Source organism: Trachymyrmex cornetzi, unplaced genomic scaffold, assembly GCF_001594075.2.
Source record: "Trachymyrmex cornetzi isolate Tcor2-1 unplaced genomic scaffold, Tcor1.1 scaffold280, whole genome shotgun sequence".
Taxonomy (NCBI): Eukaryota; Metazoa; Arthropoda; class Insecta; order Hymenoptera; family Formicidae; genus Trachymyrmex; species Trachymyrmex cornetzi.
This window is the reverse complement of record NW_017297483.1, coordinates 286,607-303,545: the sequence shown is the minus strand read 5'-3', so window position 1 is coordinate 303,545 and position 16,939 is coordinate 286,607. Positions and strand designations below refer to the sequence as shown.

Genomic DNA, 16,939 nt, shown 5'->3' with positions numbered 1-16,939 from the left:
AGTTGAAACTATTTTACTCAATATTTGATAGCTATAACTAGACTTTTTTTTCAGTGTGCCATGGCCCTTATTGGTATAGGGTATAGTTAGTAAGTAAAAAATGGCCTCTGTGCGCTACTTTGACATATCTAGAGCTTTATATACAGTGACTGAAGATCCCAAAAGTTGCTCTCACTCTCTCCTTCCTTTTCCCCTTTCCTCCTCTCTCGAATTTTGTTAACCCTCTAACAACAGTAATTTTCAGAATGTATCTAGGAAGATGGGATTAAATCTGTCCCGATAGCCTGTTTTGTTTATTTTTCATTTAATCTATGTATAAAATGGATAAAAAAGTAAATAATAACAAGAAACTTCTTCTTCTGTTTATTTAGAGATGAAAAAAAATGAATAATTGAGTATTATAAAATGATATAAGAATAATATTGTTTTTGAACTCAGCTGACTTACTGCCTTAGTTTCAAAATAATAAACAAATGTGGTAAGTACTCAAGATACAGTGAGAGCAAAAAGTATTTGTACCAAAAATTTTTTTATAAAAAAAGTTTTATTTGTAAAAAATAAACATTAATTAGCAATTTTATACAATGAATATATTCTGTTCTAACATAAGCAAACGAGCTTCGCATGTATTCCTGATTTTAGAAGCTAAATTTCTCGACTGTACGAATACTTTTTGAGAATCCAAACAATAGGATTTTTAATTTTCGCTTATTTTTCAGATGATATATTTTCTATAATTAATACACATCTTTTTGGTATATATAATTTTAAGAAACATACAGTCTATTGTATTTTTTATGAATAAATTGTTAATTACCCAGCAAGGAATGATCATCAATTAAACGTCGATGTCGAATTAGTGTTGAAATCATCGTATCGATATCGATTCGACATCAATTCGATGACTCATTTCTCCCTGAATAATAATTACTTTTTAAAAATAAAGTTTTTTTAAAAAATATTTTCTCTGTACAAATACTTTTTGCACTCACTGTATATATTCTATAAAACAGACGAAGACGCGAAATTTGACCTCGAGACTTTGTATATACCATTAGAAGATTAATTTAATACGAAACACGTGTCTCTGGTTACTCAATGAATTTTCCCGAGATCTGAAGATATTTTCTCTCAGTCTCGCGCACCTGTTGGCGCAATTTTACCGCGCCTTACGGTATCATCACCGCGACATACCGTTTATTGCGTCACGCGAACGTATCACGGGAATTCATAGGGAAGACGACGAAGAGGTATGGAATTCTCGGGGCCTCCCGACGACGAGAGGGCGGAAGTAAATATCCTCGGGAGAAAGGATGTGGGCGTCACGATGGAAAATAACGATCGGTCGCCCTAGAAAAACATCGTCCCAGTCAGGATATTTCTTCGTCTTATAGGAGACGAAGCCGTGAGGCAATCCCGACCGATCGTCGCCGAGTTATCACGCGCTCGGATCATTCGTACGGGTCATTTGTTCGGGGGAAAAATTACGAAATCTTATTGCAGTCTTTATTATCTCGTCGCGGCTTATCACCTATCAAGCTTCATTTTTTTATGGAGCTGCTTCGAGGCGCATCCTTCTTTACACGCTCTGATAACAATTTGTCCATCGACTGTGCGACGCCGTCTCGCTTTCTTCTTTTCTTTTATGGGCGGTTTGTTACAATTAGGGAATATTAATTACATTTCTAAATATCATACGTGATATAGCCGCAAAATTATCAGTATATAAACAATATAAATCCTATAAGTATTTTAAATTATAAAGCCCGAGATCTACCATAAGCGCAGAACGCAGGTCACAGATGTAATGTATTTGAAATTGTAATAGGTCGCAGACCACAATGCGTAGGACGCAAGACGCGAAAGTTGAAATTCATCCAACTTACTATGTCCTGCGTTCTGCGTCCTGCAATCTATTGTAATTAAAATATATTTGGTTAGTTTCTAGTCTTGCGACCTGCGATCCACGTTCTGCGTCTTATGTAGATCGGACTTAATGTAGATTGGACTTTATAGATTGCAGGCCGCAATACACAGAATGCAAGACGCAGGATGCGAAAGTTGAAGTTCATCCAACTTCCTATGTCCTGCGTTCTGCTTCCTACAACTTATTATAATTAAAATACGTTAAGTTAGTTTTTAGTTCTGCGACTTGCGACCTTTGTCCTACATGCTATGTAGAGATCGGGCTTAAGGGCTTCAGCACAAAGATGGTCATAACTGAGTCGTATGTTAATACGTGGTTTACAATAAGCAGTAACAGCAGTAGATTAAGGAGTAGGCGTAGGAATCGACCAATCATAATTGATTATTTTCCTCATATTCAGCTATAATTGGTTGATTTCTAAACCTATTCCTTAATCCATTACTACTGCTGCCTATTGTAGATCACATATAACACACAGTGTTTTGATCAACCTACGACTATGACTTATGACCTGTGACTCAGTTACGGTGCTTAGGCCCTTAGGGCTGCTGTAGACAAAATTTCTGTAACAGTAACCTTAAACTGTGAACTTAAGCCGATGGGTCAATCAGAATACTGCTTTAGATCTACGTACTCTAACAGAAATAGAAATAGCAGTAAACTTATCCCCATAAGGAGAGTTTCAACCGGTTGAAATTCGCCTTATTGCAAGGTTATGGATAAGTTTATTTCCATTTCCGTATTACGTAGTCTAAAGCAGTATCCTGATTGATTCATCGGTTTAAGTTTACGTCTTACGCATACTGTTACGGAATTTTGTGTGCGACAGCCCTTAAGAGGACGCAAGGATTGTCGGTCCTGCGCAATCCTGTGACGATCATTGTTCGTCTGATCATCGTCCGATGTGCAATCTGATACGATTTGTCTATTTAACAGTGTGCGTACCTCTGCATGAGTTTCCACGAGTTGTATAATATTGTAACAGGAAGAGGTAAAAGGGTGCATTCAGCACAGATAACGTTGTTTATTCATATTTATCCCTTCCTTGAGTGACACACGCCTATATAGTCAAACGAGAAAACAGCGTTCCACTTAAAGTCTATACTACAATCGCGTAAGCGTAATTGTGAATGATTGTAGTTGTAAAAATTCAATCACAGCTAAATACAAGAAAAATGTTTGACTGTGATTGGTCAATTCATACAACTACAACCATTTACAACTATACAATTGTAGAATAAATTTAACGCAAAGGGCAACAAGCCCTTTCTTAACAAATAAAAAAAATATAGCTATTTTCACTTGAAAGGTCCGTTTTATCCCACCTTCCTCTAGTCCGCTATCTCTTTTGGGCATGGTAGATAATTGTATTTATTGAAGCAATTGTGAGTTACAATAATAGAGACACAGAGTAGTTGTAAAAATAATGGATGGCTGGTATTCATAGTCCGTTTATATTTCAAGACCATCAAGATATTTAATCTTAAGATGCTAATACACTTCTGTGATTAGTTTATAATTATAAACATCTTATATTTAATAATAAAATGGCCTTAAGGTAAAAGCATTAGATGTAAATTAGGCACTAGTTCCGGATCACTTTTTTATATTTAAATAATTACAGTATTTTCCATTAAATGATACATATCACAAGATACTTTAGCATTTGTTTTATCTTTTTCAAGTGTCAATTGAATTTAATTTATTGGAAACAACGCTACAGATTTTATCGATATCGTTAATTAATTAAATGTGCGAAATTAACTAATACATGTATCTTCAAAAATTTATTCAAAGTGTAATATCATAAAAATTGCCTTATGGCTTATAGTAGGTAGTAAATAGCATTACATTTTATGGAAAAAATCAACATTATGCTCAGTTGAGATTAAATGTGTCCGCGGGTGTTGTTTAATCATGTGAATAATTGTCATTATTTTATTTAATTTAAATTAAAACATAAAACGATAATGAAATGGAATAAAATCGTTCATAATATAACAACATTTTATTATGTAAATTTATTATAAAAATGTTTAAAATAACTTGTCAAATTTTACAAATGATGCCATCCCGAAAAGATTTATTTGTTTTAAGTATCAAAATAGAATATAAAATAGTATACCATATATGTCTATATATGCAAAAAGTGTTACTATTCATAATTTGTTTTTTTATTACTAAACGTTTAATTTTCATTAATTTTTTAAATTATCATTGATTTTTAACTGTCATTAATTTTAAATAAACTTGAATGTGTTAAAATTGCATTATGACCCACAATTAGACCCTAGAATTAAATGTGAATCATTAATTATAATTTCGTTATATATATTTTGATATGCATACGCAAATCAGTTTTATTATTCTTATGGGACGTAGTAATGTCATCGAAAAGGATAAAGCATTTGGTGAATTGATCCGCAATTAATGAGGTCTAATTGTGAATAATTGTCATTATTTTATTTAATTCAAATTAAAACATAAAACGATAATGAAATAGAATAAAATCGTTCATAATGTAATCTTTATGATCAAAATCATGACTATTAAATATTTTATTAATTGTTTGATTTTATTCTGGATAAAAAGATGAATTTTTTTTTAAAGAGTGAGCCACAACTAATGATTTTACCCTAAATATAAAAATCGATTATGAATACTGATTAATGTTTATAATATTTTGAATTTATCACACTTCGCCATAGAGTAGGTAATGCCGAGTTAAAACAGATTATTCATTGGTGTTCGTGTTTTTTGTTTGAATTCAATTTTAAACACTTACGTTCCCCTCGTGAAATATGGCTTCGATTTCTCTGCAGTTATGGCGGTATGGATATACAGAAATTGATGTTGCACGCAATGGATATATATCTCGATAGCGCATTAGCGTCATCTCGCTGCATGGTAGCGCAGTTTTAGTAATTCTTATGCCGGAGTAACAACGGGAATTAACATCGCTTGTTATGTTTGCCCCGACGACTCCTGCGCTCCGCGATTTCTCCGTTCCATTTCTATGGAAATTCGTGCTTCACGTAGGATAGCGTCTCCATAAGGCAACGAGCTTCTCCGCATGAGCGAGCGGGGTGGCCTAAGACGCGGCGTGTTTACGCCTTTCCCGGAAAACGGACGTTCTACGTCGACGTCGCCGACGCCCGCGCCGCCGCGCGTCGGCGTCGGCGTCGGTATCGTAACGCGAACGCGTGAAAGCTTCTCTTCTGCACATTCGCAGGGTGGTAAGAGGAAGGAAAAACATCAAGAGGGATGAGTTTGTTATTGGCGTTGCTCTTAAAACGCAAATGCGCGCGTTATACGCCGAGCACTGAGAAATATTTTATCCTTAAAAGAAGCTATACGTCCGTAATAAAAGAAAAGATATTATTTCATACGTAAATCGGTGTGCTTTTTATATCTTCTTAGTAAATTCTTCCGCTCTTCCGCGTGGGGCGCGACGCTCCTCCTCGAGCGGTCAAAATTCTCTGCTGCGGCTTTCCCACTTTTTTTTTTTTCGATGCCGTAATGCGGAGCGTAATAACGGTTATTTATAGGCAGTAAACGGCGCGCACTTCTTTTTTCCTTCCTCGAAATCATCCTCCTTCTGTTCTCCTTGTGTTCTCGTTCCTCGAAACACGGGAGTGCAGACTCTCGCGAGAAATCGCGATAACCTCGGAATTTGGTCGGTGCTTTTATTTCTCTTTTCCCTTTGCAGCTGTCGTGACTCTTAAAAACGAACGGGGAGGCGAACGCGCGGTTACAAGCGCGATCGCGAACCGAATCATCCGCGAAACCGAAACGCCCCGGGAGATGGAAATTTCGTTGTTGAAGCGATTTGAGCGAAAACGAAATTTCAAGTTGTTACGCATTAAATTTGTGGGCGCGAATTTAAACATAAAAATGTATCTAACATTTAACAAGATAATTCTTCTTTTTTTTTCAAGATTATTATGTAATTTAACTATTCATCAATATAACTCTTTTAAAGTTTTTTTACAGGAGATTTTAGAAAGCGTTTTACGATGTTAAATTTTATGGTAGAGGAAAGCTATTTAACATAAAAATGTAAAATTTTAGGTATTTATTTACTCATTTTTAAATTCATTTTTACTCCAGGCTAAAATTTTGGAAACACTTTTTAATAATCGACATTTTCAGGATCACTTTTATTCAAATATTCCAAGTTCTATTTATACATTTAACAATGTATTTTTTAGCAATAATTTTTCGGATTCAACAATTGTTATTAGATCTAAAGTATTGGATTTATTGTTATTTGTAATAAATACATTGTTATAGATATTTGAATAATCTCAAAAATGTCAAAAAGTATTTCCAAACTTTTAAACTTTTAAAAAGTGTATCCAAACTTTCGGCTCTTAAAGTATAAATTTTTGAAAGTTTCTAAGCTCAATATTCTCGAAGCTCATGTAAACTGCTTTTCATATCCTATCTTAAAAAGATGGTGAACATGATTGGAAAACTTCTATCCATTTTAAATGAACCAACAAAATTTTTAATGAATTTTGCTATCGTACATACTAGAATCAAGTCGATATTTTTAATATTTATTTATTTTTATTGAGAAAAAGAGCAATACGTTACAATTTTGATGTTTACAATGTCGTCATTTTGTGAAATCTTAATACAATCAAAATTTTACACTAGTTATACTAACAGAATAAAAGTTTCATTCTAGAATGGATAATAGTGACATTTGTGTCGATTAAAAATTTTGTTAATTTATTTTACAATTGCTTCATTTATTTTACACGAATATAATATAGAAATCCTTGAATCATGCTCATCATCATGAATCATCTTTTTAAGACAGAATATGTGTATCATTTATAATTTCAAAAATATTAAGCTTTGAAAAATTCATACTTTATACGTATAATTTAAATACGAATAAATATATATCCAAAAATACATATTTCTATAGCTTTTCTTTTAAAAAAGCCATGAAATTTACCCTGTGAAAATCATTTTCTAGACCAAAATTTCCTCTTGAATTCAACTGAGTATATTTTACAATAATTAAGAAGCATCCTGTGCAAACATAATAAATATACCATATATCCAAAAATACATATTTCTATAGCTTTTCTTTTAAAAAAACCATGAAATTTACCTTGTGAAAATCATTTTCTAGACCAAAATTTCCTCTTAAATTCAACTCAGTATATTTTACAATAATTAAGAAGGATCCTGTGCAAACGATAAAATGTTGACAGTGTTAATCTACACCTCATAATTCGATACCGAGACTGGTGAGCGCGATCGACGAGCGGACGGAGAAAAGCAGAGAGAATGCAGAAATTGCATGTCTTGCCATCTTCCACTACGGCATGGGCATACCGCATCTCAGTGGTGGTATCGTGGTTAATTGTGGCTGACAAAGAAATTCCCAGGCGCGAACTCGTGATACGAAGAGGGAAATAATAGAGAGCCGTGGGCGAGAGATGAAGGAGTTAAGTGAACGAGTGCTCTCGCCAAGGAAAACCGAGGATTATCGGCATGCAAAGACAATTTCCCTTGGATAATTGCGCGTCTCGTTGACTTTCCATCAGCGCGAATGTTGCATTAACAAACACAAGTATTCCAAAGCTCCGTCAGTCGATAGTTTGCAAAACGATTTATTTTACTTCGAATATTTCAAATAAGAAATCACAAAAAAAAATATTTTTTGTGATTTTTTTCTTCTTTCTTTACACGAAAAGAATGGTTTTAAAGTATCTAAAAATTTAGCTAAATACAGATCTAAAAGTAGCTTTATTTGGATTATCAAAATAATTATGTACAATAAAATGTTCAAAAAAATGGATCGTCATCAATACTTAAGCGTTCTATACAATTGTTTTGATAATTAAAAAAAATTATTTTCAATTTGTACATAGCTTTAGATACTTCAGCAAAATCGTACTTTGCATGTATGCAATCAAATAAAATTAAACTAAATAATATTGCAAAAAATTTTGACATTCTGACAACCAGCTTAAGCGACCAATATAATTATTTTTATATATAGTTTAACAAAATTATTTTTAGATCTGTATTTAGCTAAATTTTTAAATACTTCAATAAAACATTCTTTTTCATTAGGACTTTTATTTGCGAAACTATAATATAAATTGATTTTTATGTAGATTGGTACTTATTATGTTTGTATTTCAAAATTCATTATCAGCGTTGAAAATCTATATATAGTTAAATTTAGAAGAGACCCTCTAATAAAAATTTTTATATAGTTTTGTATGCAGAATAATTTTAACAAAAATCAACGAAAGAGAAGGACATACATTTGCCAGAGAGAATCAAGGGAGAGTGGAGCGGATTCAGCCGGAAGCCGCCATTCGTCCGCCATTCGTTAGAGTGAGTAGGAGAAATGGTAGAAGCGTGATGAAACATACGGTGCTGCACACACTAGTATTGTACCGCACTAGTATTGTGTATATGTACATATACGTATATGCACACATGCACATTTGCGGAAGTGAGCGGATAAATGGCGGAACCAATCAGAGAAGAGAACGCTCCACTCTCCCTTAAGATTCTCTCTGACATTTATTATTTCTTTCTCTTTCTCATTCTATTCTCTTTTTTTTATCTATTTCTCTCTCTCTCTCTCTCTCTCTCGAATCGTTAGGCGGACCAATAAAAAAATGTGTCATATCCAGACTGTTATTAGAGAGTCTTTAGTTAAATCTACATAATTGCGTAGAGAAGTGTTAAAATTTAGGAAATATTAAATTTATACAGCCTAGAGAGTCCCCACATTAAAATTTTGGAAATGTGCGGTTCACAGGCTTTTCCTGTCGACACGCATATACGGGAACATGATAGGTATGACAGGTTACATCATCACGAGATTATAACGGTAAGACAGACGTTCACCAAGCGATCACGCGAAAGCGATTCGCGCACGAAATGCGGAACGAATCTAATACCGAGAGAGAATTTCTCGTGGATGTGCGAAAGATATCGACAATCGTTTTGTTAAGATAAATTGTTGCGGCTTACCTTATTCGCGAGGTCCAGTTTTTTTTCCGCCTCCACTAGCTTCTGAAGACTATGGGGTTCCGGCGACAAATCACGGGCACCGCTGTCAAACTCCCAACTTTCATGTCGTCCCGACACAGTGCCTGAAGTAGAAATTACGAGTACGTACTAGTACGGTTCGTTTGAAGAAAAATGGAACTAAAAAGAATGAGCAAACGTGACTCGGGCTTAAATATGTTTTTCGATATATCAGTTAAAAAATCAGCCATAAAAGTCGCTATCAGCTAAAAACATTTTAGTTGTGAATACGCCCCGAAACAATTACAAAAAATAAAACAGTTAAAATAGTTTGGTTATAATTATTTATGCAGCGCAAATGATATTTTGATATAGTTTTAGTTAAATAACTTTTAGACAAGTGAATCCAAATAAATTTTGCACAAATGTTTATTAGAGTTTAATTAATATATATAAAAAATGTAATATTTAATTCGTAATGCTATAATTTCATCAAATATGCAAATAAGTATTACAAAATGCAATTTTACATAAAAATTAACAAACAAAAAATTAAATAACTTTTAAACTAATAGAAAAATTCTGTTCAAATTCTACACAAATACTTAGACATAATAAGAAAACAATCTATGGAATTATTATATTTTTGGTAATGCTTTGAGATACTTAACGAAAGTGTTTCAATTATTTTAAAGAAATAATAGCGTGCAAGTTTCTAATTTATAGTAGTACAAAATAGTTAAAAAAGTAATATTGTTACGTTTTTGTTCGTAAATTGTTTTTTTTTTTTACGGTTATCGTTCAATGAAGATTCACGGTTGCATACGAATGGTGAAACGGAAACATATGTACGTGGTAACGTACAATATCCTAAAAGTCGTCAGTTTCAATTTGTTCATCGATCTCGCGTATCGCATCCAGTTACATGCGATCCGCTCGTTCGGGATATTACAAATGCCGTTGCAGTATTTCCTCGGTCGTCCCGTATTCATTGTTCCATCAATCATCAATTTCGAGCGGATGGCTCGCGCTCTATTTCCACGCGTGCACGTAACACGCTAGATCGCGATACATTGTCCGATGCGCGATATCCCATGGTTGTGTTTCGTTGAACAAACATCGTCTATGTTTTCAGAATCGGCGAACGAGAATGCGATATTTGTTACTCGCGCGAAGCTTTCCGGTTCTTCTCAGCTACGGTAATTCAACGTCGTTGAATGGAAGGACTTGTCGCGGAAATTAGGGCGATTTGTGCAATTCTTACCGAGACTGTTGTCGCTGCTGGTAGGCAGGTATTCTGGCGTGTGGGTGTGATGTGGACTGCTCCGTCGTTTGCCAGCCCTAAGGGCCTCGATTTCCGGTCGCAGGGCCAGACGTCGCCTAAGGAACTCTTGGTAGGAAATGCGACCGTGCTCATCCGCGCCCAATTCCCGCATTAATTCCTCCACCGAATTCTCGAGGTTCAATTCCCGGCACACCGTCAATAGGTCCTGGCTGAAAATTCAGAAAGCAAAGGATGCCGTTAGGGGTGAAACGCTTACGTCAAATGTCTCGTCGATATACAATTAAACACTTTGTATTTGTCAAAAATAGTCTTTATTATATATTACTTTAAATACGAAGCGCCACTACGGTCTGAATGTTAAGATGTTGAACTATTACATATATTCATTCAAATGAATTAATTTCAGAAATCATAATTACGTGCCGATATGGTTGTCGGACTTTCAACGTAATCAAACTGAAATATTAATATCTAACCTAAAGGCTTATATAGGACGCTCGTATACGGAATGCAAGAGATCCGGGTTTGACTCCCGACCGAGGTCATATTTTTATTAATTAATTCATTTAAATGAATACATATAATAGTTCAACATCTTAACATTCGGATTAGTGGCGCTTCGTATTTAAAGTAATGTAACATAAACAGTCTTATTTCCAATCTTATTGTTCTTTATTATATATTTTTTAATATATTCGAGTACTAACATAATATATTATAATTATTATTTAAATATTTTGTGTTAAATTGATATTTAATGTTAATACTTAGGTATTAAGTACACTACTGTAGTATTTAGGGATATATGTTGTATCTTGGGACACATAAATTACTTTTTGATAATATCGAGATTTTTTGTGGCAGCTCAGTTATATTTTACTTTAAATGGAACATAATACAACTGGAATAATTAACATTAAAGATCTCGTCATTATTAAGAGTTTAATCAGTGTGTCCCGAGATACGATACAGTACCTAAGTACCAGTCTCTCCTACAAACTACAAGCTCGAAATCGGCAGTGAGAACGCGATTTTATTTCGGGATCACAAATGCTGCGCTTCGTTTATTTAAAAGGAACTTGGATCCGTTAGCGAGAAATTTTTCGTGCCGATCGCGCAACCACTTAACGCAAATCGCAAATAATAAATCGTTGGTCGTATCGCATATTAAGCGGAATGTGTATTATGAAGACTAAGTACTCTCTTTCTATGAATAATTCATCTTGTGAATAATTCATGCGTCAGACGGAGACACAACGCGGAAGATGAGGTACGAAACAGTTAAAAGTAGAAAGACTAAAGGAGAGTATATTTAATAATCCATTATGGAGATCAACGAGCAGACCTTTTTCCCCGACTCAGTCGACAATGACAATCGTCCGACGTGTACACAGCAAACGGATTTACAACCAAATCGCTCTATGATAAAGAGCTCTAAGATGCTCTCTCATTTTAACGATACCGTCGAGATTTCATTTAATTAAAAGGGACGGCTACGGGGCGCCGGTGCTTGTCATATCATTCTCGTACGGTCGCGCTCCTCTCCCGTCTATTACGATGCTCAAATAATTGTCTAACCGGATGGAAGGACGAGAGCAGGCCCGTCACTCTTGATTATTGGTCGCGACGGCGACACCGCGGCTCGATGAGGAGAGTGAATTCGCGCGATGGGCGCGTCACGCGAACCAACGCTGGATGAGAATCGCGGCGGACCAACGCACCGTAACTATTCTCCGGCGAGCCAGGTCGACAGGACAATATTAAAGATGCATCAGTTACAGCCGTCTGCCGCAACGGAGATATCCCTGGAAAATCGTTAAACCTCTCTGAAGCCGACCTCGTCCTTTCGCGTTTTCGCCGCGTGTTCCATTGCAGACGCGGAAGCTGCGACAGTCATTGGCGCTAACGTCGCGATTCGGGAAATCAAGGAATTGTTAATTATTTGCGATACGGATAATCTGGATCCTGACCTGAGAAGATATATCTAAGTGACGTACAGTAAAGAGTCTACCGGATATATCAACTATAATTTACAATAAATTTTTAGAATAGACTTGAAAAATCCAATGGATGGTAAAAATGGTAAATTTCAAATTTTATTGAACTTTGTGCAATGCAATAAATCAACAAAAATTAGGAAAATGAATTTTTATCACACTGATTATTGGAATTTTGACGAGTATCATATCATCGAATTGTAATCTTTTAATCAATATATTTGACAGATTGCAGGTAAGTGTTATACTGAGGTGGCGTATATATTTGCTTGCTTTTTATCTTAAAATAATTAATGAAATTTATAATTTTATTAGAACATCAAGAAATTCTTTTCAATCAGTCTTCCAACCTTTTGGCGAGCAATTTCCGTTCCTTTTTTTGTGTAACTTTCAACTGGTTTCACAACATACGTATATAATGAATTCCATGTCTAGTATCACTGTTTGATTATGATAACATCATTGCGTTTATTATATATAAAGAAGAGGGCCTAAATCGCGAAAGGCCGAAACACGTTATATCATAATATAATTATAATCAATTAGAATATAATGGTTTTATTGTATAATATCTCGGTTTTTTAACATAAAAATTTGTATTTTAAACCCTTACGTGCCCTATTATTGTATTTATTTCTTATTAATACCAAGAGTCCTTTATTATTATTATTAATTAGGAAAATGATTAATGTGTGATACTAAAATATGTGGATTCTTTATGCATAAAGATATATGTACTTTTGCTTTAGTTAGTACTTTTCCTTAAATCACACTGATTTAAGGAAAAATAAAATAAACCAATAATAATGAACCTATAATAATAAAACACTTTATAATAAAGGCTTTTTTAATTCAAATATGTGAAATATATTTTAAAAACAGAAATATTAAAGACGTAAATACGTACATATAAATGTTTCTAAATTTTATATTATAATTTCTAATTTGATGAAAGAAACATAATAATAACAAAATCTAAAATTTTTATCGATATACTTAGATCTGGTTCGTCGTTTACCATACAATATCTTGTAACAAAAGACTAGTTTATTTGTTACGTCGATTTCTAATCTATCATAGATTTTATTTTGACTAAAGATTAAATTGGGAAACAATTTCAATTAACGCTGAACAGTATGAATTAGAATATCGATAAAGAGATTTTCTATTTACTTTATTGTTTTTAACAGAAGATACCAATATTTCATCCGTTTTTCTTCTGGAAAATAAATTTTCAATCGCCAGTTTTCAATTGCTGACATGGACTTTAGCCAAAAAATATGGAATTTTGTCAACTCCGCTTTAAAAGAATTGTGCGAGTATTGTTAAAATCGATTGAACCGAACCACCAAGCTCCCGCACTTCTCACGGATGACCATCTATTGGTTCCCGCTGGTTTTCTTTTATTTTTCCCACAGACAGCTGCGGGTATCGGACGCCCTTCTATGGGGCGCACGCGCGCAACTATCACAGCCAATTCTGAGAACAGAATACTCATCTCTATCTCTCATCTCGTCGAAACAATGGTGTCGCCGGTTTAGGCACGGTCGTCGCGAATTAAACGTCACGCATTAATTACCATCCCTTCCCGCGCACCGCGACGTCCATCGCGGGCGCGATATTAATGGATTACGTATAGCGTCGTCGTCGTCGGCGCAGGCCTGCTTCCGGCGGCACGAAAGCTCCATTCGAAGCTCGACCGATACTCGCGGGCGTTGCACTCGAGTGAGTCCTACGCGTGTTCCACTGCGACGCGATAATTGACGCACGGATTACGCTAACGAACGTCATCGACCGGACTGTTAACTTTAATCGACGTCCGAGTCGTATTCCAACGTTCTACAGTTCTTTAGATCCCGCATTATTACGGTTTCTACTTCTTCTAAAGTCTTGTGTCCACAATGCTAGCAATTACTCCGAGCTCTCGAACGAAGAAGATATCACCAGAGTTAGGAAGTAACTCGTTACTTGTAATGAAGTTACAGTTACAGTTACACTTTCTTTAGTTACGTCTTATATAGTTGCCACCACTACGTCTTTTTGTCTAACAATAAGTACAATTCTTTTTCCATGCAGAACTTCGGAGGAAATCTGGAGGAAAGACGATATATCAGGCACTACTGATGAAACTCTCTACGATCTCTTTACTCAACACAATATTCAGCAAAATCAAAGGCACATCCACAAGCGCGATGTCAGGATCATTAGTCGGCAGGTTCATTCGTCCGCGGTTATTAATAGACAGACAGACGAAAAGAGAGAAAGAGAGAGAGAGAGTGCAAGTTTAGGGCGGGTCCATGTATGTACCATCGTGACACTCGACGACGTCCGCGTCTACGTCGGAACAATCTCTCCAGAATTCTCGTCTCCCAAAGTTTTAACGACTGCATCCTCCCTCTTGTAGTTCCTCCTCTTGCACGCGCCGCCGACAACCGTTTACTTTCGATTCACTTTGAGCCTGCGTCGCAACGAGAAGTCGCGGTTCTACGATGAGACATGCGTATCGACGCGAAATAAGCACCTATCGGATTTGTAATCAAAGAGCGTAGAGTCTTTGGAGTCTTGAGAGTGCTTTAGTATGACAGATGTAGAAAAAGAGATGGCGCGGATATACAACTCAATATTCTGAAGCTTTAGGACCAATATTTGTTTTTACCAATATATAGATTAATTTTAATCACGATTAAATTTATTTTTATCTTTCAAATTAAAAATAAAGATTCTTGACGGCCAAACTGGATCTTTAATGCTTAAATAGTTTCATGTACTATATGAATTTATATACTATATATTCAATGCTGCAAATTGCGAGCTGAATTTAATTTTCAGTCCTGAAATGCAATCTTAATAGAACTAGAACAGTAATATCACAAATTAAATTGACAAGTAATTTAATAATATTGATGCTCATAGGCATCTTAGAAGAGGTTGATAATATGATGCTTCAGACTTGTAAATAATTTTATTGCAAAAAATATTACCTCGATCCGGAGCTGCTTTTTATTTATCCTATTTTAGTTCTAAGACTCAGAAAAAATAGATAAAGAGTAAATTAAACCGAGATAAAAATTAATATATTGATACACGGAAAGAAAAGATTGGTTGCTGCAACAAATTGGATGGTTAAATATGGCATAGCATTTTTAATTGGCTGTATCAACCAATTTTTGGTTGCATTAGCCAATCGAAATCCTATACTGACATTGCCGATAGGCTAACACAATCAACAATTGGCTGCAGCATCCAAAAATTGGCTGTTGCAACCAATTAAAAATGCTATGCCATATTTTACCATCTAATTTGCTGCAGCAGCCAATCTTTTCTTTCAGTGTAGAAATGAATAGTCAGTTATATATAATTTCGGGTTTCGCTCACGATAAACTTTGACAGATTCTACGGATTATTATGAGAGATTTCACGTTACGAGGAATACCAACATCTACGGAACGGAACGGAGCGGATCGCGCGACGCCGCGAGTACCACTGCGACGCGCGAATAAATGCATTCCGCGCTGCGGTTCGAGAGGTGAAACAAAAAAGCAGAGACGGGAGAAAAGGAATATATTCTAACCTATCTATCTCATCGCCAGCTTGAAGAACGAACGCAACTTAATCCATCGCGATGCGTGTCGCTCGTCCCATCCCGTTCGCGGGCGCCGCATTTGCGGTTTTACACCGGACACGTGAGTTTATTTTAAAAGTATATGCATCTCTCTCTCTCTCTCTCTCTCTATTTGAAGATGGCCTTTCTGCATCTCGTGAAGAAATCATTTGTATGCGAACAAGCGGGAAAACTCTACAAGTATTTTTATCTACGAGTTAAGTCTCTCGTACTTTTATTAAATCGTCCTTTTCAATAAAAGTTTAGTCCCGATTCTCGAAGATTAAAATTGTACGCTTATTATTCTCTCTCTCTCTTTTTTAATCTTTTATAGGAAAAAGATTAAAATACAGCAATTTTTCGTTGTCGAGTCTTTTAAATACTTTTTCTTAAAAATAATTATAAAACAGGAAAGTACATGTGGGAGTAATGTATAAGTAATGGACGTACACACGGACCGTGTTTTCTATCGCAATGTATTAATTTATTCGAGCGTTATCTCGAAATAAATGGATACGCGTCGCGTATTTACACGCGGTGGCAATTAAACGGCACTTCGACGCCGGAGAGCGAGTGCGAGAAATATACTACCATGTGGGAAACGATCGCGTTGTAATACGTGGTTTATCATCGGCGTCGGTATGTTTGCCCGCTCAGTGAGAAAAGTGAATTTAACGACTTGTTTAATTTCACATTTGCACTGTTCGCGTCTGTCGCACGCGAGGCATCGAGTCAAACGAGTCTCCGCGTGCGCTTTGCGATCTCGTTAAACATTGAACATTTAAAAAGGTTATAAGGCTAATGGAATTAATATATTGAGAATTGAAAAACTAGGAAAATGCCTATTACGGTCGAAGCTGGGTCTTCATTGCTTTAAAATAATTCAATCAATTACTAATATATACTATATATGTATTTGCATATATACCATATTGTACACTGAGAAAAAAGATATAGTAATAGTAACAAAAAAAGAGAATTATTCACAAATGGCCGATTATCATTGGATTATTTTGTTAAAATGACAAAATACAATATTTTTTTGTTAGATGAACAAAATTTTTTTATTTAACAATACAAATTTATTTGGTTACTTACGTTTTGTAAATAACAAT

The 16,939-nt window shown here is 35.2% G+C and overlaps 1 protein-coding gene across 2 annotated transcripts in view; it reads right to left on the bottom strand.

Annotated features, from left to right (window-relative positions):
- LOC108762208 (colorectal mutant cancer protein) overlaps nt 1-16,939 on the bottom strand; it is a 111,318-nt gene that overhangs the window by 68,964 nt on the left and 25,415 nt on the right. For both annotated transcript variants that reach the window (XM_018509113.1, XM_018509114.1), the window contains exons 3-4: nt 10,206-10,435; nt 8,945-9,066 (exon numbers count right to left, since the gene is read on the bottom strand). In XM_018509113.1, coding sequence (XP_018364615.1) covers nt 8,945-9,066; nt 10,206-10,435 — 352 coding nt within the window. The remainder of the gene's footprint in view (nt 1-8,944; nt 9,067-10,205; nt 10,436-16,939) is intronic.